At 42.8% G+C, this 27,184-nt stretch overlaps 1 protein-coding gene across 2 annotated transcripts in view; it reads left to right on the forward strand.

Moving 5' to 3' along the window:
• Positions 1 to 15,489, forward strand: part of FAM120A (family with sequence similarity 120A) — a 130,571-nt gene extending 115,082 nt beyond the window's left edge. The window contains exons 16-18 of one of the 2 annotated variants that reach the window (XM_050957741.1): positions 1,488 to 1,629; positions 8,679 to 8,775; positions 13,589 to 15,489. In XM_050957741.1, the coding sequence (XP_050813698.1) occupies positions 1,488 to 1,629; positions 8,679 to 8,775; positions 13,589 to 13,900 (551 nt within the window). In that variant the 3' untranslated portion in view covers positions 13,901 to 15,489. The remainder of the gene's footprint in view (positions 1 to 1,487; positions 1,630 to 8,678; positions 8,776 to 13,588) is intronic. The other variant, XM_050957742.1, reaches the window with a different exon arrangement.
• Positions 15,490 to 27,184: the final 11,695 nt, after the last annotated feature.

The raw sequence follows: 27,184 nt of genomic DNA on the forward strand, positions 1-27,184 counted from the left end.
TTAGAGCTTCTGGCAGCAGCTTCTTTCACTTCACAGTCTGGTCTCAGGCTTTCCGCTTGCTGCCAGTTTTCCTGTCTCCCGAACTGTCTCCAGCTGTCACTCTTCTCGAACCTTCTCGGGTTGCTGTGAACTCACTCACTGACTGCTGTACTCTGCTGGAATCTTTTCCCTAAGTCCCTGTGGCACAGTGGTCTTGGTGCCAGTCTGCCTGTTACATTCTTGTTCCAATATAAAAATGCTTTAACATTCAAGTAGAAATTCTGTCTTTTGTGCTTCATAATGTTAGGCTATGTTATAACAAGCTCAGCTTTGCTTCGATAAGTTAAAGATTTTCTAAAATTGGAGAGCAAAAAGGCATCTTGAAAAAGTGACACAGTAGAAGTTCTTATATTTGTGTTACTGTTAATCCATCCTTCATTGATGCCTCATATCAAAGTTTGGATTTCTGGCCTAAGTTAATATAAGTGTTTAGATTTCTTTGTCCATTGTTTTTCCTCTTCTGTAAAAGAGGACGCTAGAAATCCATGAATTCCAGTTACTTACTTGGGCTACAGGTTTCCCATATACCTAGCTGTATTCTCTAGCATCTGCGCTTCTATTTTAAAAAACAAACAAACAAATATTTCTAACGCTCTATTGCAAAAATAACCTTGCCAGTGTAAACAGTACACAATTAAAGCTGAAAGAATTGTATAGAGAAGTATGAATCATCTGCATTTAACCAGGGCTGTTGTTTTTAAGCTTATTAACCTGTTAAAAACTAACTACATCTGCATAAATGCCATCATTTTTAACCCTTTCATTGCTGATGGTCTTATCAATAACTTGTAGCTCCAGTGTGCTTACCTGGATTTCTGGAAATATGTTATGCCCTGATCTAGCATTAACTTTTAAGGACATTAGACAGGTATAAAAATGAAAATTTTGAATGTCGGTAATACTGATATTCTCTGTTTTTTGGATACTAAGGTTTTTGGTTCTGTCATTAAAAAAGGAAGGTAAAAGTAGTGTTTACAATTAAGTCAACTCAGATGCTATTTCTATAACATAGTCCAACGTTAGTAATTTTTTAATGACCTTTCTTGTGTATCATGCTGATGAAAGTACAATAGTAAATCTAGGACGAGAACCTAAAAATAATTCGTTCTCAGTTATCTTCATGCTGTCACTCTGTTTAAAAAAAAACCTTACATATTTTTCAAAATTTCCCTTCACACTCTCAGTATCTATCAAATGACTGAAACTGAAATAGTCACATAAGAGTATTTATTTTTTAATTCATAATTCATTTATTTTAATAAAGGACTTCTAGACTCCAATTTTAGCTATAATTTCTTTAAACAACCACATCATGAAAATTAGTTTCATAGTATCAGAAAAGGAAGCTCTTTGTGTAATGAAGATTGACAGAGCATATTTTTCCATTCACTAATAACTTTGATTTTATGATTGTAAAGAACAATTTTTGGTTTTGCGTTTATTTGCAGGAGTCCAACCTATTCCTTCTCAAGGAGGGAAACTTGAAATAGCTGGCACTGTCGTCGGCCATTGGGCTGGAAGCAGACGTGGACGTGGCGGTAGAGGGCCATTTCCTCTACAGGTGGTTTCTGTTGGAGGACCAGCAAGAGGGTAAGTGCAAAACCACAGAAACTGTGCTTAACATAATTCAATGATTTGATACACTAGAGAATCCAGGATGGGGGAATGAGGTGACAGCAGAGGTTGCATAAAGTATTATGATTACATTTCTTTCTGACTTGCATGTGGAATGGACTAGGTAACAGTAATGCCATTACTCAGGAGTTCAAGAGCACTAGTATGTTAATTTTAACATGTTTTTTCTCAGTAGGTCAGATAATGGTCCTGTACCAGGATATGACTCAATAATATTTCAGTTACAAGGTTCCCAGAGATTTATGATCATTATTTGTGTTATGGTAGCATTTAGCAAACTTAATTGGGATTTCAGCTCTATTGTGCTAGGCACTGCACAAATAATTTAAACCCCAAAAGTTAACAGGAAATTAATATATTTTGTGTCTATAATGATTTGCAGTCAGGTGTAGCTTCAAAGGAGCATTGTAAAATAGGTGTATTAATATATCTCTTATATAATAAACTCTTCCCCACCATTTACAAAACAGTATCAAACACCTAGCATATAGGCCACATCTGGCCTCAGCTGATGTGTTTGTGGCCTACATGACATTATTAGATCATGCAAAATCTAAGCTTTTATTTTTTAAAAAAAGTTTATAGCCCCTCAGGCTTTGAAGGTAGCCCCTCAAATGTGAAGTGAATGTAAATGCAGCCATGTCTTCCTGGGTCTGCGGGTAGCCAGAAACAAGAGTCTAGGAGGCATGATTTCCCCTCCCCCGTTTAATGTAGTTGAGATATAAACTATAAAGCCCAGTGCTAACTCTGTAATGTCATCATTGATTATTTCATTGCTGATCATTTTATTGGCCAGTATAGGGAAGTGGGTGGAATAGGTAGAGAAAGAACTGGAAGTTGCTGCAGGGAGGGAAATGCAGAGGGGAAGACCAGAAGAAATACAGTGACTGGCAAAAGAGAGGCAAACAGAAAAGAGGATGGGGAAGAAAGGAAGAAAAATAAAGGGCAGAAATAATAGAACTAAAGGGAGCAGATTTAGATATACATAAAGATGTATTCTGCGCTGCTTCTTTGTACAACCGATCCCATGGGCTTTAGTGGGAGTTGAGCTTTGAAATGAGGACAGTATGTAGATATAAATTTATTTCACAGTAATTGGGACTCCCTCCGACACCTCTTTCCACATGGCTTCCCAAGAACTCAGTTCAGTGCCAGGTATTGACACTTCAGGTATTTTTATGTGGCACGTAGCAAAGTGATGCTGAGTTGACCAGAGGGTACCACACATCCAAAGTTGCACAGAAAACCTCTTCCTTTATATACATTTACACATTACATTTACTATACATTGCATCAAGTTTTGAGATTGGCTGGGTTTACTGTGTAGGAACTAATGCCTGTATACCATGCTCTGTCCACACACTACTTACTTTTTACCTCATCTTTCATTCCAGGCTTATCTTGTCCATTGTAAATGATTCCCTAGGGGGGTTCTCCCTTTTGTTGGCTAGTGGAGGTTTCTGTCTCTTAGTTTATTGACCCATTTATCTCTCTTAGTTATACTCCTGAGGGCATTCTGTGCCAAAAATTATACATTTTTGTGCCAAAAAGATAAAAATTCTGCATACAATATTTAAAAATTTTGCAAATTTTATTTGTCAAATAAATGTGGAGGCTCCAGCATGGCACTGAGTAGCACAGGCCACTGGCTGCACAGAAGTAGGAGATGTCTCCCTCCCCCAGACATGGATTCAGCGGATCTGCTGCACCCCCAACCCTTGCACGGCGCAAGGACTGGGCCTGCTCCAGAAACACCCCAGGGCCCTGTCCCGCCCCTCCGTGCCAGGTGCAGGCAGTTGGGCTCAGCAAGGCAGGATCCAAGTGTGGAGGGACTTAATGTGGAGGGATCCAGGTGTGCGTTGAGAAGGTTCTGTTTGGGGCAGTCTGGGTGCGAGCGGCTCAGTGGGGGTTCTGGATGTGGAGGGGATCTGGATGCACAGTAATGGGACTCTGCATGGGGGTCCAAGTCAAGGTGGTTGGGGCTCAGTGGTGGGGTGGGGGAAGGGATAGAGCTTGGCAGGGGTCTTGGGTGTGAGGGGTCCAGATGCTAGGGGAGTGGGGCTCAGTGAGGGGTGGATCTTGGTGCGGGTGGCCATCGGGGTGGTCCAGTTGCATGGGTAATGGGGCTTATTTGGGGGTTGAGGCTCGGCAGGAGGGTCTGGGTATGAGGGGGTCTGGATGCACAGGGGTTGGGTGGATGGAGAAGCAGCTCCTCGTACAGGGATCCCTCCCCCTACAGCTGAGGAGTGATGGATGCAGGAAGTGGTGGGGGGTGGAGTTTGCAGAGATTTCTGCAGCTGGGGGAGAAATCTGGGGGTGGGTCTCACCCAGACATAAATTCTGCGCATCGCAGTGGCGCAGAATTCCCCCAGGAGTATAGTTAGTACAGACATTCTGTTTCCAGCCTGCTGATCCATTTACCTCCCTAATCCTGTCTCATGTCAAGCCAGGCCTATAGTCTTTTGCTTTTGCTTTTCTTCTTTATATTAGTGTTTGTTTTATTTGCATTATATTCCTGGTTTTTGTGCTTTTTTGTAAGTTTATTACTCAGCAACATATTAAGACAAGAGTAATTGTAATTATTTAGACTATTATTAATACTAAAGTATGAACCAGGGAGTGCAAGCTTCCCTTTTATAGTACAGCTTATCAGGGTGTAATTTTCCTTTTAAGATTGCTCTGCCTTTAAAACATCCTTTTGTAATTTTAACTTTGCTTTTATTTTAATTACATTATAAAAACAGGTACAAAATATAATTTTTTTCATTTATTACCATAGTAATTTTAGATGTGGAACAGAACATAGTCCAATTAAAATAACATTCCCTGGGTCCATACCAGAAGTGGTCCATTTCAGCTGTTACACAATACTTGTTGTTACCAGCATAGGCAGTTTTTACTTTACCAAAGTCTCAGCATTTCAATTGTACTGTGCAATTTGGAGACTGTTCCCCCAGAGTGAACTCAGATGCTGGCAACTTTGTCTGTAAGATCTTACACCTGCCCATGTAAGTGTCCCCCAGTGCAAACAGCCCTGCACATTTGGGGCTTTTTAGAGCTTACATTGCCTGCAGCAGTATTTGAGGAGGAAAAATATTGTGTGGGTTGAGATGCTTTTACATTTATGGTATTGGACCCTTGTTAATTTTTTTTAACCTGCACCTTCTGGCGTTACCTTTTCTGCATTAAATATATAACTTTTGTGGTGATAAGAAAGCAAGTTTTCTTGTTCCATATCACATAAAGCTGCTTTTACTTTGTGTATTATGTATTTTTTACGTTACATACATTTTTAGAACACATTGACTTAATTTCATACTTAATATTTAAACCCTTTTAGTGCCATTTCCCTTACTGTTAGGTAGTGACCCTTACAGTAAGGGATATCTTCTTAATTTACTCCAGGTGTATGGATTTTGGGTTTATTTCAGTCTTGTCGCTGAGGTTACTTTACCTGTTCCTGACAAGTGTCATCCAAGTCATGGCACCGCTATATATTGGGATTTCAGCTGAGACTTCTTTCCGCTTGGCTTCCCAAGAATGCCATTTGATTCCATATTTTGTCACTTAGATATTTTTATTTGTCATTGAGCAAGGCAATACTGAGTTGATGAGACTCAGGCATACGGAGCAGGTATACGGCATACTACACATCCAAAGTTACACAGAAAACATCTTCCTTTATATATATTTATACTTTTGGTTGCATTTACTATACACTGCATCACATGTTTTGGGACTGGCTTGGTTACTTTGTAGGAACCAATCCCTATACGCACTGTCCATGTACAATTTACTTTTCCGCTCATCTTACGTTCCAGGCTTATCTTGTCTATTGTAAATGGTTCCCTGTGTGTTTCCTCCTTTTCTTGGCTAGTGCAGGCATTAATAGGCATTAATTAAAAGAGGAATCCTGCCCTGTCCGTAGAATGAGTTCAGTATCCTGATGTAAGCTAAATATGGTACTTCTGATTACAACATGGTTTGTGGAAGAGTTCTGGTGATGTATATTGCCACAGTCAAGGGGGAGGAGGTCCAAGAACAGAATATCCATGCATATGATTATGATATTTAGCTGCTAGGGCATTACCATTAGTTCTTTGAAGGCACCCTCACATAGACGAGCAGATGCACAGTGGGTAAGTGATTCACTTCACTCATTTGCATTGGAGAGGAGCTCTTCTATTTTCTGGGTACTAGAAGAAGCAAATGCACAGTCACTAGCACCCAGACACCTATAATCAGCATGCTAAACCAGTGATTCTCTAACTTTTGTACTGGTGACCCTTTCACATAGCAAGCCTCTGACTGTGACCCCCCTCTTATAAGTTAAAAACACTTCTTTATATATTTAACACAATTATAAATGCTGGCGGCAAAGCGGGGTTTCGGGTGGAGGCTGACACCTCGCAATCCCCCATGTAATAACCTGACGACCCCCTGAGGGGTCCTGACCCCCAATTTGAGAACCCCTGTGCTAAACTGACATCCTTAATAGGGATCTCACTGTGTCTGGAGGAGCAGTCACATTGTTGCAAGGATGTAATCATTTCCAGCAATACCTAGATGGAAAAAAGATGTAGAGACACTCTCTGGTGGTAGCTTGCTAGAAGGAAGATGAACTAAAGATGCTATGTTTGAGTAGGCAGTTTATTTAGGGAGACTTGTTACCACCTCCAAAAGCTGAAATTCTTTGCAATGTCAAACTTGCTGTCCTGCAGCCAAATCATAATGGAAGCTCACCTCTCTGTATCTGGAGCTACTAAAAATGTATCATTCAGAGGAGGGAAAATGCCATTGACCGGAAAATGGCAGTCCCCATAAAGGGCTGACAGGAAATACACCCCTGTGTCAGAGTCCTCTCAAAACAGGTGTTTGAATGATTGAGGACTTCATCTGTGGACTTGATTTGCTACCAAAGAGCAAAATTTACTCTGCACTGAAAACTGAAGACAGGGAGATCATTGTCCATGCTTTGTCAGTTAATCCAGCTCAGTTTCTCATCTCTGTTCTCTTAACAGAGGGCAGATCACATCCAGGCTTACCTTCATTGTTCTGTCTTGACTCCATGCAACTTAATTCTCAAATGGCTTCTCTATGCAATCCACTGATTTTCAGTCTTCTCCATACCGTTAAGTGTGACCAACGCACTTCCTTTAACTTTGATCCATCATTATCCAATGAGATGTGAAATCTGAATTGCAAAAACCTGTTTTTCAACTATCTAGAGGGCACTGTCACTTCATCCTAAATATAATTAGGAAATGGGATGGGTCTGTCTTGTTTTCTTTGTAAACTGATTGAAAAATGCATACCAGATTAAAATGAGAGTGGTCAGATGTGTAAAGTATTCATTTCCTCTTTTGGTTTCCTTCTAATTCCATTATTTATTACTTGTTATTGCATTGTGGGTGTGCATACAGAGACTGGGGTTGGCAGTTGAAGTGATCTAATCTAAATTAGACATAATACATCAAAGATGACGACAAATTGTAGGAGTAGAATAGGTGGAAACATTGGACCAGAACTTGGCTCCTCCTTTGACTGCTTTGTCCCACTCTGGCAGCACAAAGCAGCCTTAAAGCTAGCAAAATCAGCTACTTGGAGACTCTCCTGGCATAGGGGCATCCTCAGGTTGTGTAGAGCCAGCTATGCAGAAAAGGAGGCATGGATGGCAAGCTGCAGAAATCACTAGTTGCTGGAACGATTCAGTGGGGGCTGGTGCAGCCAGCTCAGCATAGAACAGCCCTGACTGAGACTGCTCTAACCTCCTAGGGAGGTTGTGGAAGCTTCTTCACCGGGGGGGTTTCTAAAGGAGGCTTGGATAACCACCTGTCTTAAACGGGTTAAACCCAACAAATGCTGCATCTTGGCAGGGGGTTAGACAAGATGACCCTTGTGGTACCTTCTAACCCTATAGTACTTTGATTCTAAGTTGTTCCTATGGACCTGATCATCCCCTGACTGTCTTACTTCTCATTCCTCTTCTGGACTAGGCCTAAGGCTCTGGCCCATTGGTTTTGTTATACATACTTGGAGTAAAGTCAGGAGCAGCCTGTTGCTGTTAGATTCCAATACTGACAATGAAAGCTAATATATAAGTGGAAGAAAAAAAACACCTGACATCGTGGTAGAGTACATTAAGGTTTTTTTATGTAAGTACTTACTGTAAAGCATACATTTGGGGTGTAGGTGGGTCTTCCACCCCTGGAACCTGGGTTCAAAATTTGTAATGAAGGGCAAATTAAAAACTGTGTGGATTTCATCTAATCCTCATTTAGATAACTTGAAACCCTGCTATATGATTTGGTGTGACTGGAGCTCTGCTCAAGAGTGTCCCAAAACTATAAATCATAATAAAGAGAGTATAGCAGAACTGTGCTGATAAGCTTGTACAGTGTCTGCCTGGACTAGGCATGGTTCAGTCGGCTCCGTCCCTTTCATAAGCACTTAAATCACTGACCAACTTTGATATTGCAGCAGCTTTTCATTGTTGAATTATATTTTTTTGTGAATTCTCCTGAGTTGCACATTGTGGGTGGAAAATATTATTCAGTGGAAAGAATGGTCTTATGAATATAAATAAATAGTTCAGAATGGCTGTCTTTTGCCAGGCTTTTAGTATATATGCTAGCCACTGATGGAAAATTGGTATGTATTTTAAAGGAATTTTAAGGATAACTTGATAGGAATTTCCATAGAGTTTGAAAGTACTTCTCCATTGCTTGTTTTGAAGTGAAATTGTGAAATAGCCATTTTATTGCTAGGAAAACAAGATTTTTAGATGCAGCAATCATAGACTTTACACTCTCACAAGTAATACAATCTTAAAATGCCGAATGATTAATCAGGTTGTTTCTTGGGATGGGGAGGGAGTGAAACTTTTCTATAATAATTAGATGGCATTAGCAAAAAAACCCAACCCCTTTATTCTATTTAGTTTAAGGTATTTTTAAACAAAGTTTTAAATGCATTTGTTGTTTGTTTTTCTTTAATACACATAGGCGTCCTAGAGGAGTTATTTCCACTCCAGTGATAAGAACATTTGGAAGAGGTGGAAGGTACTATGGGAGAGGTTATAAAAACCAGGGAGCAATTCAGGTAATAAAGTGGTGTGATTTACTTCCATAACTCTGGTTTACGGGCTAGTGTGATCACAGGCTCCCTAGGCCAGCAGGAGTTGCTGATGACAGCTCTTGGGAGAAGGGCAGGATAGAGTGCTTCTTGTACAGTAACTCCTCACTTAAAGTGTCCTGGTTAACTTGCTGATCAATTAGGGTACATACTCATTTAAAGTTGTGGAATGCTCCCTGTTGTTTGGCAGCCATCTGCTTTGTCCACTGCTTGCAGGAAGAGCAGCCCCCGTTGCAGCTAGCTGGTGGGGGCTTGTAGCCAGGGTGGACCGGCAGCCCCTCTATCAGCTCCCCATTCCCCTAAGTTCCATGTGCTGCAGCTTCCTAGCAGGCTATCAGTCAGCAGTTCAGCTGTCCCTCCCACAACTGCCATGTGCTGCTCCTGCCCTCTTGGAGCTGCTTGCTGTGCAGGGGAGGGGTGAAGGGGGGAGTGGGGGCTAATGTCAGGCTGCCCCCCTCCCCCCGTTCCTGCACCCCAGTTACCCCTTCTCCATATAGAGCAGGAAGGAGATATGGACAGAGAGAGACAGAGAGAGCTTGGGGCAGCAGCTGCCGTCTCAACTTCCTGATCCACTTAAAAAGACAGTTCACTGAAGAGTGGGTCAGCTTATTTAAAGGGGCAGTGTGCATCTCTCTCTCCCACACACAAGGTGTGTGTCTATCTTTGTCTGCTCTGCTTTCTCCCCTCTCCTCCATTCCTGCTGCCTTGTAGAGTGAGAGGCTACATTAACAACCATGTGTTAATCCTTGAGGACTCAGACCGAGTGCTAGTTCATTCCCTGGGAAATATCCCACCCTCTTCCACCCTCTAACTTCACCACCTCAACCAAGCTTCACAATCATCATAGCTGTGAACAGTATTAAATTGTTTGTTTAAAACTTATACTGTCTGTATATCTATATAACAGTTAGTTTTTTGTCCGGTGGAAAAAAATTTCCCTGGAACCTAACCCCTCCCCCCCCCACCTTTACATTATTTCTTATGAGGAAATTGGATTCCCTTAACAGTGTTTTACTTAAAGTCACATTTTCAGGAACATAACTACAACGTTAAGCGAGGAGTTACTGTAGTTACCAGAGTGTATATACTGGTTACTGAAACAATAAGCCATACGGACAGTGATGACAGTTCTCCCAGTGTTGTTCCATCTCATTTAGAAGCAAGCTTTGGTTATCTGATTAGAGGAGAAAAATGCACCCTGCTATAAAGAATATGCCTAGGCCCCATGTGGACAATCCTGATCAGCTGAAGGGGAGGGATATGGGACCTTAACTGAAACCAGTGAGCAAATACTAAGGAGAACTATGGAGTTGAAACAAATTGGCATTTTATATTCCCCACGGCCGACTCCCACAGTTTTTGTTCACTTTCATTCTGGTCCCCCAATTCCTTAAAAAAAAAATAAAATAAAAAAATACACCAAACCAAAAGGTAATGCTAGGATTTTACCTCTAGAGTACTCACTGTAAATACTAATAGGAAATTGTGGAACAGCCTCTGTCCCGTGTGAGCACACAGTCCCATCTTTTGGTAATGGTACAAAGAGTCCATAAATCCTAGCTTTTACCTTTTCCATGGTTCTTTGAAACCATGTAACTGAAGCAAATTGGTGTTACACATATAATGCCAATTTGTTTCAGCTTCACATTTCCCCCCTGTTTTGCTCAGTCTTTCATTCCAGCTGCCCAGCACTTTTGCAAGTTAAATGAGTCCCGGGGAGATGGATTAGTGGGCAGCTAGTAGACGAAGTGGACAAAAGTACATGATAAATGTATCATGTGGCTCTGCGTTGTGTCACATGGATAGTAGCAGATAGGAGTTGGGGTGGGGTGCTAATGGCTAGAGAAGTGCTCTCTTGTGAGAGACGAGGGAACTCTGAATTTCAAGTAAAACTCTTTTCAAGTTTTCTAGATACAAAAATTCAAGCTTGTTCTATTTACTTCTTTGTAGTTATTGCAACCTATTTTCCTTGTCAATGTTTGTGGAAATTGATCTAAATTTCAGTGTGTGTGAGACATCTGGTGTTAATTTCTGTATTTTTAAAACTTTAATTCTCATTTCCAGCACCCCAATGTAAAGTATTCTGCTGGGATTCTGTACTGAATTTACAGGCCTGGAAACAGAGGGCCTCTGTTTACCCATAGAACCAATATAGTATATTCAAGTTTGCTAGTGTCATAAGTCTCTTTCCCAGGGAATGCCTTTGAGACTGAGAGAGTAGACCAGTCTTCATGGTATGTCAGTCTTTGGGTATCAGACAGCACTTAAAATCAAGGAAAAGGATATTGTAAGGAAATTAATATTGTAAATCTTCTACTGCCGACGTAGGGCCAGATTTTGATACCCTTCCTTATAATTAATCCTGTTTATTATGATAGTGTGTACGGGCCAACCAAGAATGGGGCCGCATTGAGCTAGACACCACACAAATACTGTAGTAGGTAGTCCCCACCCCAAAGACTTCACAGTCTAAGTAGACAAGACAGACACAAGGTGGGGAAAGAGGTGGAACACACAAGCAGAATGAACAATGTGATGGCTGCAAATGTCATGTTAGTTCCAGTTATTTTTTTGAAGGGTAGGTGTAGTTAGGAGGAGTTCAGCTAAATGAAAAGAAAAAGATAGGAACAGGGCAGGGGAGTAGAGGGTACGAGGGGCAAGTGTGCAGTGAAGCTGAGATGTGAAGGCTGAGAAAGGAGGGGGAAGGCTGGAGCAAACAGCCAGTCAGCACAAAGCAGAACAAGTACCCACAATAAGTAGCATCTTACCCCTCAAAGAGTTCCAATGACTTCATTGAGACAACTTGTAAAGTAAGGTGCTACTCAGCAGGAGTGGAGGGGACAAGTTGCTGGTCTTTAATTAATACATTCTTAAGAATTATAAAGAAATATACATTTTGTCACAGGATAACACCCTTAACTCTGACTCGAAATAAATGCTGTGCTTTCTTAGTGGTTTCAAAATAGCAACACAGCAAAAAAACAACCTGAATGGGACACCTAAAAAGAATGTGACCATTGGTGACACAATATTGATCAGCCTCAAATGCAAGGCTACGTAACATATATAATTTCACTTCGTATTGATATTATATGCTTTCCTAGCAAGCCATCTATGCCACACTAATATTAAGGGACAGCAATTTGACTATTTTACCAAAACCAAAAAACCCCCTAGCAATTCAGAAATACCTTAACTAATATTTCCCATAGTTACAGTTAAGATTGTTGTTGTGAAATTGGGGGCTGTGTAAGATTTACACCATGTCCTTAACGTATTCATTTTTTTGCTTTTTTGCTTTAATCTACTCCTGTATCTGAGGACACTGGGGAGAACAGCTAGTGTGCTTTAGCAGGGTCCACATGGACACTTAGTGCCTGGCAAGCTAGTGTGGAGTAGATTTATGCTCCATTTTGCCACAAACTGGAGCATGTTCATTAGAAAAGTCCTACGTGTTTTGTGTTGTCATTTAGCAGCTAAATTTAAAAAAAACTTGAAGTTTTTTTGTCGTGTGTTTTGGAATTGTATGGCTTATTATTGCCGCTAATGAAAAATTAAATGTAGTTTTAATTCTCAAGCCCTATAAGTCTACATTTTCAATATTGGCTTTATGGCTTTATTTCATCTGTAGTATGTTTTCTGAGTATTTATTCTGCATTTTGTATATAAGTCACTTTCATGGGCTCTCTCTTACATATTCACAGTATATGGTATTACATGACGCTACTCATACCTTTGTTAAAAAATGTTTTATATTGTATTTGAGAAGTAGTATGTGATCATATCATTAGACTACATTGCGTGCAAATGAGGATACAGTTAATGTTGTGTGCTGAATCTTAATTTTGGCATTTCCTGACTCTTATTTACTTACTTATACAGTCTAAACTAGGGGTAGGCAACCTTATGACATGCGTGCCGAAGGCGGCACGTGAGCTGATTTTCAGTAGCACTCACACTGCCTGGGTCCTGGCCATGTCCGTGGGTGGGGGCAAGGGGCTCTGCATTTTAATTTAATTTTTAAATGAAGCTTCTTAAACATTTACTTATTTACTTTACGTACAACAATAGTTTAGTTATATATTATAGACTTACAGAAAGAGACCTTCTAAAAACCTTAAAATGTATTACCAGCACTCAGAACCTTAAATTAGAGTGAATAAATGAAGACTCGGCACACCGCTTCTGAAAAGTTGCTGAACCCTGGTCTAAACAGTGTAATTATTTCACCTGGTGCAAAGTGCAACTTCCCACGGGCATGTCAGAAAACTCGGCTGAGCTAAAAAGGTGTTCACATTAATTTTCCGTTAAGGACTGAAATTCTTTGAATTGTGGTAATCATAATTATGGTAGCCAGCTCTATCATTTTTGGCTCTTGGTCATAAAAAGCCAATTCTCTAACTAGTTAATTAAAAAAAAAAAAGTTGGTTTCTTTACTGCATAAACCAGGGGAAGCCCAGATATATTGTCTCTGTTATTCCCCAAAGGTGAAATTGGCATTAGATGCTTTGTTTGACATTGTGCTCCCCTTCCACAGTGAGGTAAATTTTCCATGTCTGTAGATTGAAATGTTCAGTCTTTAAATCCGTGCTAATCTGGGAATTTAGTATGGTATGCCAACTCTTGTTACAACAGTAGATTGTGTTTGGAATATTTCAAGTTAACCTGTAATACTTCTATCTGTGTCCTACAGCACACTATTGGAAGTGGTGTCAAGATAATCAGTTAGAAATGTACAATGGTAGCTTCTTTAATAATGTATTTTCTTTTTTTAAAATAGGGCAAACCTCCTTATGCTGCTTCAGCAGAAGAAGTGGCCAAAGAACTTAAGTCAAAATCAGAGGAATCTAAATCCTCAATTGTGTCTTCAGATGGATCCCTGGCTGAAAATGGAGTAGTGAATGAGGAGAAGCCAGCTTCCCAGATGAATGGGAATACAGGAGACGTCAGGGGTTCCAACCAGTCTGAAAGTGCCTTGAGTAATGACTCTAAAATGTGCAATACAAATCCTCACTTAAATGCACTAAATGCAGACAGTGTTTGCCATAAAGATGATACTCTTGAGGCTGCTGTCTTAAAAAAAGAAGAGTAAACTTATTTTTTATAGAGGGTGAAGGATGTTGGGAAGGGTCAGGATTAGGAATATCTGGAAAGAAAGAGAGCCTACAGTTACGTACATTTTTTCCTTTCCGTAAGAGAAAAATGAGGACTTTGGAAATTCGGATCCCTCTTTGATGTCAGAGATTTAAACAACACATTTTTAGTTTTAACCAGTTGTAGTCAAAATGCTACAATAAAACAAAAAAGGAAGAGAATGAAGAGCATTTGACTCCCGCACTTAAAATGAAGTATACATAAAGTTTAAACTGGTTATGACAAAAGCTTGTAGTTTTGTTTCTTGAAATATAAGGAAAACAAATTTTGGCAGTCTTTAAGTATATATAGCTTAAAATATAATTTTTAGTACTTGGCACCATATGTATGCCATTATATTTGATTTTGCATTACTGTGTCACAATAAAGCTTTCTTTAAGGCTTTGATTTCATGATTATGGGGGAAAAAAGGCACAACCACAGTTTTTCTTTCTTAAATTTCATCACCGTTGATGTGGTTCTTTTGTGTTAAAATGTGCAAACTATCGAAACTAAAAATTATAGAGTAATATTGCAGTTCTGCTGATTTTTAAATATACATCATACATACTTTACAAGGAAGTTAAATGGAGATAAACTTGAAATCATAGAAGATACAAATGACCTTTCAAAATAAACACAATGTGTTCTGAAACGTTTTGTGACTAATACCATGCATCCGTGATCAATGAACTATGTGGTTTTGAATCAGACGTAGACCATTAGTACTACTATTTGAGCTAAACTTCTGCATGGTTCATGATTTTTAAAGTGTGTAGTTAATATTATGCATGTTATTGTCCTCTTTCTTCCATTCTTACAAGTACTGTGCCCATTTGCAAAACAAAAAGCTAATAATCAGTAATAGTCCTATAAAAGATGTTAACTATGTTTAGTCATTGACTGATCTTGCTCTAACCTTAAAATTTTGTGATTATTGACCTCTGTTGCATTTATTCTAAAACTTAAAAAAAAAAATTATCTAGCCGTTTTTTGAATATCAACGTTACCCTGGTGTACTCATTGCTGTATGCATTATTGTTCTCTGTTGCTGTTTTATGCCTTCATATTAGCAAATATGAAATTCTGTGAAAAACAAAAAAAACAAAAAAAGCTTTGATCTTCAAAAAATACCCCCTTCTGTAGCAGGAAACAAATGGCTTGTTCTTGAGAACTTTCCCATCAAGAATTTAGTATAAGCAAATATACCTGTATCATTTTGATGTTTTTGTTAGTGTTTCCAGACTTAATGTACTTCAAAATCAGAATCATTTCTTTATATTTGTTTTCATATAATTCTCCTGATGCTCTTCATCACACATTAGTGATCAGAAATGAGGTGTAATTCCCCATTCCCTGCCCGCAAGAGCTAAGTAGGTATCTTAATGTAAGTTGAAGGGAGTTCTGCCCCAACTCATGGATTGTGCAAGAATGAACTACTGTTGGGTTTGATTGGTTGTAGATGGATTGTGGTGTGGTGTATTTGAAGGCTATTGAATGCAACTTACAATGCTTAATAAAAATCTTTATTCTTTTAGTATAAAATAATGTATGCCTTTTTTATTGTCATATAGACCTTTAATTAAACATATTGTGAATAAATTTTCCTGTGCACAAATAAGCTGGTTGTTAGTGAAATGACATGATCTCCTACTAGCAGGTAGAGACAGGAAGCAAAACATTTTGTCATCATCCTTATGTAGGGGGATGTCGCCCTTGATGAGAACAATGTTCAGTCCTAATTGTTTTGTTGAACAATGCAGGTTTTATGACTTGGTTAGTAAGTCCAAGTCATAAAACCTGCATTTTATGTTCAACAAAGTGTTAAAGTTAAAGTGTTCAATTTAACTGTTGAAGGCAGCTACAAAAATATAATTGGTCTGAAATTTGGGGGGGGAAGGTATATTTTCTCTGAAATATGACATAAGTTAGACAGCAAGGCCTCCAATTCAAGGCCCTGCTGGCAGAGAGAATTAAAAATGCAGTAAATAACAAATTGAGAAGCAAAATAATTATCGTTGTAGTTACTTCAGAAACTGCTGTATTTTTGTATTAGCAAAAATGGATGAAACATTGAAAAGAAGAATTTCAGAAACTAAGGTGCTAGAATCTTCCCAAGGAGAAGCTTTTATTCCCAAAAGAAATGGTGCCCTGTAATCTGTTCTGGTTCTCTGCAAATTGAACAAAAAACAAAGGAAAATCAAATTCCATGTGACTTCTCTGGCAAACATCCCTTCTCTTAGCCCCCAGAACTGACTTGGGTTCCTGGATCTTCAGGGTGCCTCACTTGCTGTGGTTTTTGCCTTATAGAGAGGCTCACGATGAGCGGCACAATGTTAGGGTGAAAGCAGTACCCTGGATATTCACCAAGTGCTTGTTAGAGCTTGCCTACACAGGCTCCTCTTGGTTTAGCTTAAACCCCTGGCCAAAGCAACATAAGCTAACCCAAAAAAGGCACCCTAATTCTGGAATAAGAACATCTGCATGGGGTTACACCAGTATAACCATAAATTGACCCCTTAGCTTATACCACTATAACTTTCCAGCACAAACAAACCCTGTGGCTGCTGCTTCTCTCCAAAACATATCTATTGTTTTATTGTCTTATATGAGCACCTAGAGGCCCTGACAGAGCATGATACACATTGTAGGTGGCAGGCTCTGCCTTGAGGATTTCACAGTCTGAATAGACAACACTTATGCAGGGTGAGAGAAGGGAAGTATTCTCTCAGTTTTAGAGTTGACCATGCCCAGCTTACACACACACAGATGTTAAATCCTGTCTTAAAACTAAGGCTATGTCTACACTATGGACCTTGTAGCGGCGCAGGTGTACTGCTGCAGCTGCACCGCTGTAAGGGCTTCCATATAGCTACTCTATACCTGCGGGAGAGCTCTCTTGCCCAGCATAATTAAACCATCCCCAATGAGCGGCGGTCGCTATGTCGACAGGAGAGTGTCTCCTGCCAACATAGCGCTGTCAGTGAAACTTACATCAGTCTGAGGTGTGTTGTTTTTTTTCATACCCCTGACTGACAAAAATGTTGCCAGCAGAAGTGCTAGTGTAGACAAAGCCTTAGTGATGTTTTTAAAATGTGTTAATTAAAGCACTTAGCCAACAGTTTTAAAAGTCAGCCATTTTCCTAGTCTAGACGGTATATATAAGACGGGGATTGGCAACCTTTGGCGCAGAGCCCGCCAGAGTAAGCCCCCTGTTGGGCCGGGCCAGTTTGTTTACCTGCTGCATCCGCAGGTTCGGATGATGGCAGCTCCCACGCTGCTCCAGGCCAATGGGGGCTGCAGGAAGTGGCGGCCAGCACATCCCTCGGCCCATGCCGCTTCTCACAGCCCCTGTTGGCCAGTGGGAGTCGTGAACGGCTAAACCTGCAGACACGGCAGGTAAACAAACAGGCCTGACCCACCAAGGGGCTTATCCTGGTGGGCCACATGCCAAAGGTTGCCAATCCCTGATATAAGACTCGGACCTGTATCATAGCCCTATTGTGCTGCATCTGTACCACAGCAAACAACTCTTCCCAGCAGCTCTGCTCTGAGCTCAAGTATTCAGGCTACTGACCATTGTATTTTATTGGCAATCCTCCCTTCGCTATTGTCCTGTCCCGTATTTCTGCTGGCAGTCCGTGTACCCATTGTCCTGTCCCTCTTTATTTCTCTTTGCTGGCAGTTTGTGTGCAGACTAGTTGATGTTGCAATCAGAATACTGCACCCTGGGTCAAGATGTGGTATCTTAGCCAAAAATATAGGCCACCCTTTGTCTCAGAGTGAAGGGGCTGAAGCCAGTTTCTTGCCATGTGTGGCTGTCATTGGTGAGTACCTAGTCAAGTCCAACAGAGAGCAGAAAACCCCCCAGTGAGAATGTGTTCATGGACAGTGGTAGGACTTGTAGGGTGTGTGGTCAGGCTGGAATTTTTCTTTCTTCTCCGTGGTGAGATTAGAAAGACCAAGACTGTCCCTGTCCATAAGTAGGAGTAGATGTTCTTTAGCGTGTGTGTGCTCTGTCTATGTAACCCATCTTGTTTTTATGAGGAACTAAAACATCATTACCCCCCTTCAGAATGGGAGCCAAAGTGAGTGAGTGTCTTCCCTGAACAGCAGTGTGATTTATACACAGATTTATACATAGCGATGACTGTCCTGAGTTATCTCTCCCAATGCACGATCCTAGTGGATACAAGGCATAGGTAGATTCTACCTTGTAAGAGCTGGTCGAGGTGAGCCCTGTAATTCCTCCCTGGGATTGACTTCAACGGCAAAGTTGAGGAAGAAACTACAGATTATGCGTTTGTGTAGCTAACTCAATTTTTAAAACACACCTTTTGATTTTTTTCAGTAAAGTCAGAGCCCTAATGACTCTTAATTTTCAAGCAACTAACGTAAAATGAGACGAGGTGGGTGAGGTAATACCTGTTGTTAGAACAACTGTGGGTGAAAGAGACAAGCTTTGGAACTACAGAGAGGTCTTCTTCAGGTCACTTTGTCTTTTTCCCGATAGAGGTTGGTCCTAATATCCTGGGATCACCATAGCTACAACAAGGCTACTGCTAGCATGTAGAATGTTTCTCTTGGAAGTGTTAAGCTGTAGCAAGTGATGGAGCCTGCCTATAAGAAGCAATAAAGCAACAGGGGTCCTTGAATGATCTGCCTGGAGTGAACTTTGTTGCCTTAGCTGCCCCTCTGTTTTTTTGTTCTTTATTTGTAGAATTAGTTGCTAATCGTTTTAACTGTGGTGTTAACTTTCTAATAATGATCTGTCCAGGTTCCAGTTAATGCATTGTTATATCCAATGTTTCATGAGCCAGGTGAATAATTACTGACAATAGGGCAGATTTAGGGCCTTCAGTAAACTGTATTGTGTACTGAAGGGCTCAGACTTAAATGGGTGAATTTGAAGGGGTCACAAATTTGTGGAGAGAGCTGATTCTGGAAGGATAATACTGATACCTACCACTTGTATATTATAGCAATTTTCATCCATAGAGCTCATATAGTAGTGTAATTACAAGGGTAAGCTTTATTATTTCCATTTTACAGATGGCAAAACTCAGTGACAGAGACTAAGTGACTTGACATGTGATGCAGCGAGTGAGTGGCAGAGCTGTGAGTAGTCTGTCTTCCTCCTGACTCCCAGTCTAATGCACTAGGGTATTCAGGAAAATCCTGTCTTTTCTCCCACAGCTCACAGTTGTGTTTAAATTAAATCATTTGATTAGATTTTGAAGATATTAGTTTGTCTCAGCCTTAGCTGTATTGTACTACTGCCCATGCCCCCTTATAATGAAAGTGGATTTCTGTAATGCTTTGCAATGTATTATAGGGTCGTTGTAGCACTAATGCAGAGATCAGCTTGGGGGATGCTTTAGTCATCAGATAACACTCTGCAACTGTTCTTAGAATTCTGTCGACAGAGACCCCTTGTCTATAGTATAGAACATACTTTCCCTGGTGGGCAGGGTTTGTTTGCTGTCCAGGGTTGTAGTAAAGGGGAGTCTCATGGGTGTATTTTAGTGTAATTTAATATGTATGTGTGATGTGGGTGATAGACTTTTGGGGGTGGGGGAGAAGCAAGGAAGTCTTGCTGCTCTACTGATGGGCACTGTTTTACAAATACTTGTTATGTGTATCTATATGGCCTTCTTGATAAGTACAGTGAGAAAATTGTATGCAAGTTTTTCCACAGCTAGCGATCCTTACGGAGTGTGGTTACTAAGGCATGAGCTAAATCCCAGCCCCTGGGGTTAAAGGAGTTGATAGTACTTCATGATATGTTTGCTGAGACAGAGCCCTTGAGCTCCACTGCTGATGCTTCACTGCTGGAAGATAAAGAGGAGCAAAGTGTAGTGAACCTATCCCTGGACTGGGAATCAGGAGACCAGCAGTGAAATCCTGGCCCTATTGAAGTCAATGGGTGTTTTGCTTTTGATTTCAGTGAGGCCCCGGATTCTGTTCCGGACTCTGTCACTGACCTGCTGTGTGACCTTGGACAAGCCTCTTCCTCTCTTGGTGCCTGTCTCTCCCTTCTGCCCCTTGTCTGTTTTGTGCATGTAGATTGTCAGTTTGTGACAGGGACTGACTCATTCTGTGTTTTTGTACAGCACCTAGTGTGATGGGACCCTAGTCATGGCTGTGGCCTCTAGGTGCTACTGTAATGTGAATTAATAATTAGGGCAAGGAAGAGCTTCTTGCATTAAATGTGCACTATACAACCGTAAAAGACAGTTCCTCAAATAATAGATATTGGTTAAGTCTGCCTGGTGCCTTTGATGTGCTCACTGGTAACTGCTTAATTATTCTTCTCAGCTTTTTTATTGTGTGTGTTGCTCTTCTCCCCTTTGGATGCAGCATTGCTCCGTAGAGGTTTCTGTGCCCCTCACCCCTTCTTTTTTTTTTTTTTTTTTTTTTTTTTTTGTCCTCATTTGATACATGATGCTGCTTAATCTGTTCTGAGGGCTAAATCCTTATTAAATCAGTGTAACGATGTATAGTTGCAGAAGGTGTGACAGCTGGAAAGGAAGTTTAAAGAAAAAAGTTGAGCGTTTAATGAGGCAGAAGGGAAAGAGAGAGCTTTTCTACCAGAAGCAACCTTCTGTTCCCATTAGCAAGGGGACATTCTGCCCATGGAGTCCACAGAACCCACTTCCCTCTTTGCTGCCTTGTCGTCCTGAAATAGGAGCGTCTTTGTTTTGATCTTAAGAACCTCATGGGAAGAAACATTCTTGTTTGATTACTGTGAAGATGTCACTTTCTTGCTGAGTTTAACTGAAACCTAGCAGCGAAGCAATTTGCTTCACCAACCTGAAAATACGGTGACAGTAAAACCTTTTTGGGTGGATAGATTGCCTTGCTCCCCATCCATGTTGGACACAGGTGTGTCTAGCTAACTCTGAGACATTGGGGTAGTGAAAATGTGGCTTAAACAGGAAAGGAAAAAAGGATCAAGTTTTACTAACTGGTACTTCATGGAAGACCTCTGACAAATTACAGTAAATCAGAAGTAGTGAAATTCTGCTAGAACAGGACTTGGTCAGCTTACATTGACTGACTGTCCAGGAACTAGAGGGATGATGGAATGAAGTTTAACACAAGAGGAGAGAGGATGTCTGAAGATACTGAGAGAGATGACTGGTGCAGAGGAACTGCTTCCCATGCTGACAGTAGTGTGACGGCCTAGCTTAGGTTGGGTGTTGGGAGAAGAAGGAATAAGTGCATGTTAGTAGGTTTCACTGGATAGTATATTTTAGTTGCAACTTTTCACTGAACAGAGGCACCCTTTATTGATTTTTAACTTTAAAACCCCGCTCTCTGCAAAGACACAAATTATTTCTGACTACTTCACAGGAAGAGAATTTACAATGAAGTGGAGAGGGTGGAAGCAACCACTCTATGGCAAACTGAGAAGACACATTGGACTGATATACAAGAAGTAAGCATTTTTGTTGTTGTTAACGGACATATGCAGATAAAGGAGACTTCAAAACAAAACTCTCTAATGCCAGTTCGCTGGGGATTTCAATTCCCCTGATAAGGAAAAGCATAAGGAATGAGCAAAGGTGCATAGTTCTGAAGATAAATACTACAGGATGTTAACCAGCAAGATCAGAAATTATTTTGGGCTTGTTTCTAGAGACCCAGCTAAGTACTGTGTAAAATGATAAAGCTGGTGAATGTGCAGGCCCACTTGTCATGTGAAATGCTTACAGTACATGTGGGATTTTGCAGCCCAATCCAGGAGTGGTGAAAGAATGACACAATGGTTAAGCAAAGGTCAGTGAATATACTGTAGGAAAACAAGGACTTATTAAACTGGCAACACTTTAATTATGTCATTGTATAGCTATTTTATTATAAAAATCTGACTCCTTATGGCACTAAATAGATGCCATCAAAGTCTGCCTTGCAATCTGATAGATGGAGAGCGCTTACATGCGCTCCTGTGCAGAATTTCTGAATGGTCATGTGTCCTTTCCTCCTTCATTCACTGCCAGTGTGAAAAAGCTAAAGGTGGCAAAGCGATGGGTCCGTGTCTCTAGGAAACTGCAGGGTGGAATGTTAGAGTCCAGAGTCTCAGTGACACGGGGAAAGAATTCAGATGAGATAAGGGTGTGGGCTGAGGAGGAAAGGGGATTGAGACACTTCTGCGGTGAACTCAGCACATGGAGTTCATTGGTTTTTTGCTTTTCCTTAGGTGAGCCTGTGCCCAGAGAACTCAGAACCAGCAGTGCTTTGGCTGAGTCAGGTGGCAGAAATGAGAGGAGAGTGGAGTGGAGGGTTCTCCCAAGCCACGGACAGGTTGGACAAGGTCCTCACCCTGCCGAACTCGGTGACCGTCTCCCTGCAGTGGTGGTCCACACCGAGCAACATGCACCGGGGGGTCCCATTTAGGGGCAGGGCCCTGTCCATGGAGCTGGTGTCCGATGCATCGGACCTGGGCTGGGGAGCCCATGTGGGGAATTTTCAGACCCAAGGCCTGTGGTCTCCACAAGACCTGACCCTTCACATAATGTCAAGGAACTCAGAGCGGTGCAACTGGCGTGTACGGCCTTCTGCTCACACCTGAAGGGCAAGGTAGTCAGGGTTCTCACGGACAACATGGCCTCAATGTTCTATATCAACAGGCAAGGCAGGGCCCGATCCTCCGCCCTCTGTCACGAAGCCCCAGTCTGTGGGACGTCCACCGAAAAGCCTTTCACCTACCAGGTGCCTGGAATGTGAGGGCAGATCGCTTGAGCAGGGATTTTTCCTCTCAGCACGAGTGGTCCCTACACCTGGAAGTGGCCCTCTAGCTTTTCCAGAGGTGGGGAACTCCCCAGGTGGACCTATTCACGAACCGAAAGAACCGAAGATGCCCCTGGTTCTGCTCCAGGGGGGCCTGGGGAGGGGTGCTATCTCCGATGCCTTCATCCTGACCTGGTCAGGCCAACTCCTATATGCCTTCCCCCTGTTCCGCTGATCAGCAGGGTCCTAGGGAAAATAAAGATAGACAGGCCAGGGTTCTCCTCATTGCCCTGGCATGGGCCAGGCAGCACTGGAGCGGGACCCTCTTGGGCCTGGTGGTGGCTCTGTGGTGGCCGTTGCCACGCCGCCCGGACCTGCTCTCTCAGGACTGGGGTCGTCTCCTCCACCCCAGCCTGGCAGCTCTTCACCTCACGGCGTGGCTGCTCAGTGGCTAGGTGGCAAGGAGAGGACATGCTCATCTCGGGTTCAGTGCATCCTCCTTGAGAGTAGACAGCCCTCCACTTGCCGCTCCTACATGGCGAAGTGGTCTCATTTTGCTAGGTGGGCGACAGACCAAGGTGTATCCCCAACGGCTGCCCCAATCCAGCTTATCCTCGATTACCTCCTCCGCCTAAGGGCCCAGGGCTTGGCGCCCTCATCAGTCGGTGCATCTGACAGCCATATCTGCTTTCCATCCTCCAGTGCAAGGTCACATGGTGTTTCCCCATGCTGGTTCCTTAAGGGTTTGGACCGTCCGATTCCTTAAAGGTTTGGACCAGCTTTACCCATATTCTAAGCCCCTGGTCCTGCAGTGGGCCCTGAATCTGGTGCTGGCTTGGCTTACGGGGCCCCCGTTTGAGCCACTGGTCACATGTTCCTGGTCTCACCTCTCATGGAAGGTGGCCTTCCTGGTTGCTATCACATCAGCCAGGTGGGTCTCGGAGCTCAGGGCCCTGGCCTCAGAGCCACTGTATACTGTGTTTCATAAGGACAAAGTCAAGCTCTGCCCACACCCTACGTTCCTCCCGATTGTCCGCCTACCACATGGGTCAGGACATTTTTCTACCAGTCCTTTGCCCCAAACCACACATGACTTATGAGGGACGCCGCCTCCACACGCTCGATGTGAGGCAGGCTCTGGCTTTCTACCTTGAGCGAACCAAACTGTTCAGAGAGTCCTCACAGCTGTTTGTCGCCTCAGCTGAGCGTGAGAAACCAGCTGATTTCCACTCAGCAGCTGTCCAACTGGATCACTTCATGTGTCAGCTCCTGTTATGAGTTGGCGAGTGTTCCCCCGCCGCCTATTGTTAGGGCACACTCGACGTAGGCACAGGCCTCGTCGGCTGCCTTTGTGGCCCACGTCCCTATTCAGGACATTTGTAGGGCCGCCATGTGGTCTTCGGTTCACACGTTCACCTCGCACTATGGGATAGTCTCCCAAATCAGGGATGACACTGGGTTCAGCAGTGCGGTACTCCATGCCGAGAACTTGTGAACTCCTGCCCATCTCCAGCAGATACAGCTTGGATCCACCTGCTGTGGAATACACATGAGCAATCACTCGAAGAAGAAAAGGCAGTTACCTTTTTCCATAACTCGTATTCTTCGAGATGTGTTGCTCATGTGTATTCCACATCCCGCCCTCCTTGCCTGCTGCTGGAATTGTCTGGTAAGAAGGAACTGAGGGTGGGGGGAGCGCGCAGCTCCCCTTATACCATCGCAGGCAGGCACCACTTCAGGGGGCACAGGGGGTGCTCCCCCCCCCCGGGTACTGTTAGGGGAAAAACTTCCAGCACCGGTGCATGTGGCGAGCATGCCCACCTACTGTGGAATAGACATGAGCAACACATCTCGAAGAACACCAGTTACGGAAAAAGGTAACGGTCTTATATGGAACGTCTCCCTCCCTCTGTGATGTTGCATTGGCGCCATTTCTCAGACAGAAAATATCATATTGCCGCTACATAAATCCATGGTATGTCCACATCTTGAATACTGCATGCAGATGTGGTTGCCCCATCTCAAAAAAGATATATTGGAATTGGAAAAGGTTCAGAAAAGGGCAACAAAAATTATTAGGGGTATGGAATGGCTTCCGTATGAGGAGAGATTAATAAGACTGGAATTTTTCAGCTTGGACAAGAGACAACTAAGGGGAATATGATTGAGATCTATAAAATCATGACTGCTGTGGACAAAGTAAATAAGGAAGTGTTATTTACTCCTTCTCATAACACAAGAACTAGAGGGCACCAAATGGGCAGCAGGTTTAAAACAAACAAAAGGAAGTATTTTTTTCACACAACACACAGTCAACCTGTGGAACTCTTTGCCAGAGGATGTTGTGAAGGCCAAGACTCAGAACCGGCGCTAGGGGTTTGAGCGCCCTAGGCGGATGGCAATTTCGCCGCCCCACGTGCTGGTCCCACGGCTACGCTGGAGCTGCTGCAGTGGTGCCTGCGGAGGGTCCGGTGCTCCGTGGCTCCGGTGGAGCTGCCGCAGTCGTGCCTGCGGCAGCTCCACTGGAGCCGTGCGAGCACCCGACCGTCCACAGGCACGACTGCGGCAGCTCCACCGGAGCTGCGGAGCACCGGACCCTCCACAGGTACCACTGCAGCAGCTCCACCGGAGCCGCCTGCCACCCCCTCCGGCAAAACGGCGCCCACCATTGATTCTGGCGCCCTAGGCGATTGCCTAGGCTGCCTAAATGAAGCGCCGGCCCTGCCAAGACTATAACAGAGTTCAAAAAAGAACTAGTTAAATTCCTGGAGGATAGGTCTATCAGTGGCTATTAGGGATGGTGTCCCTAACCTCTGTTTGCCAGAAGCTAGGAATGGGTGAGAGGGGATGGATCACTTGATGATTACCTGTTCTGTTCCTTCCCTCTGGGGCACCTGGCATTGGTCACTGTCGGAAAACAGGATATTGGGCTAGATGGACCTTTGGTCTGACTCAGTATGGCCATTCTTATGTTCTTATGCCTCTTACTCCAGATCGCCTCTAAAATGGAAGGGGAGCAACTGTGACTAAATATATTTGTAAAGAGGTGCCACCTTCGATGGGTTTGTGCGTAGGAGGTGATCCTGCTCCTACTGACCATCTCTGTTGCTAGGGATGACTTTTCTTGAGTTAGGAAAGTGGACAAACACCTTATTCTAAATTAAGAGCGTCAGGAGAGGCATCCTGATCCAGTGGATAGGACCCGGAAGGGGACTCAGGAGGCCTGCGTTCAGTGCCTCACGCTGCAAATGACTTGCTGTGTGACCTTGAACAAGTTGCCGCCCCTCGGTGTCTGAAATAGAGCTAGACAGGAGCTCCTGGTTCCCACTTCCCTGTTTAGACCACTTGACTAAGCATGGTGCAGTTGGGGGGGGGGGGCACAAACCTAGTTTTCCAATAGATCAGCATCCTTTGCAGGTTTAGCTTGTACATCAGGGTGAAATCCTGACTCCACTGGTGTCAATCAGTGGGAAATTTGCCATTGATTTCCATGGAGCCAGGATGTCCCCCCAGCAGTTATAGCTTTTTCTTTTAACAGGTATATCCCTATATCCTGTTCCTGTAAATGTTGGTTTAAGTGTGTGTGGCGGTTGGGGGGGCAGAGTGTTTGGTTTTTGGCTGTGTGTTGTTTTGCCTTGGTGTACAAACCAGTATTCATTTAACAACCCTGTATGTAAGTTGTGTGCACTTAACAAAGAGGAAAACAAACCCGTTATAATAGTGGAACTTCCAACACTTTGAAACCGCTTCAAGGTGAACTTCTGGCTTCCTTTGCTTTGTAGTGAATGAGCCTCTCATTGCTTCACAAGAACCCCTAATAAAAACAGGAGGGGGTTAAATAAATACTAATTACACTAATGGCAGAGGCCCACTCCCACCCTTTTGTGCCTCCTCTCCCATTGTTAAGCTGCAAGCTACAAGGAATGTAAAGGATCCTGGTCCCAGTTGAATTCACCTGCAGAATAACCCATCTGACGTGTTTGGAAGTTCTGATTTGTTTCTTGTAATCTAACTATTGGATTAAGTCTAGCATTTGAGTCTTTACCAAGCTAGATAGATTTGTGACTTCAGGCCTGAAGACAGTTACTGATAAGACCTTTGAAAAGACCGTTACTTCAGTTCCATCAGGATTCTTGTGATATTTTGGTGTTTAAAGCCCCAGTTCTTCTTCGAGTGATTGCTCATATCCATTCCAGTTAGGTGTGTGCGCCGCGCGTGCACATTCGTTGGAAAACTTTTACCCTAGCAACTCAGTGGGCCGGCAGGTCGCCCCCTAGAGTGGCACCATCATGGTGCTTGATATATACCCCTGCCGGCCCACCCGCTCCTCAGTTCCTTCTTACCGCCCGTGTCGGTCGTTGGAACAGTGGAGCGCGGCTTAGCTGACCTCCACTTCCCTAGCTACTCGTAGTTCTCGTATATAGTTATGCCGTTATAATCCTTTTATATATATATTTGTATAGTTATACGTTTTTTCTTTGCTAACATAGTTAGTTTAGTAATTGTTAGC

The sequence above is a fragment of the Gopherus flavomarginatus genome, chromosome 6, assembly GCF_025201925.1.
Source record: "Gopherus flavomarginatus isolate rGopFla2 chromosome 6, rGopFla2.mat.asm, whole genome shotgun sequence".
In the NCBI taxonomy this organism is placed as follows: Eukaryota; Metazoa; Chordata; order Testudines; family Testudinidae; genus Gopherus; species Gopherus flavomarginatus.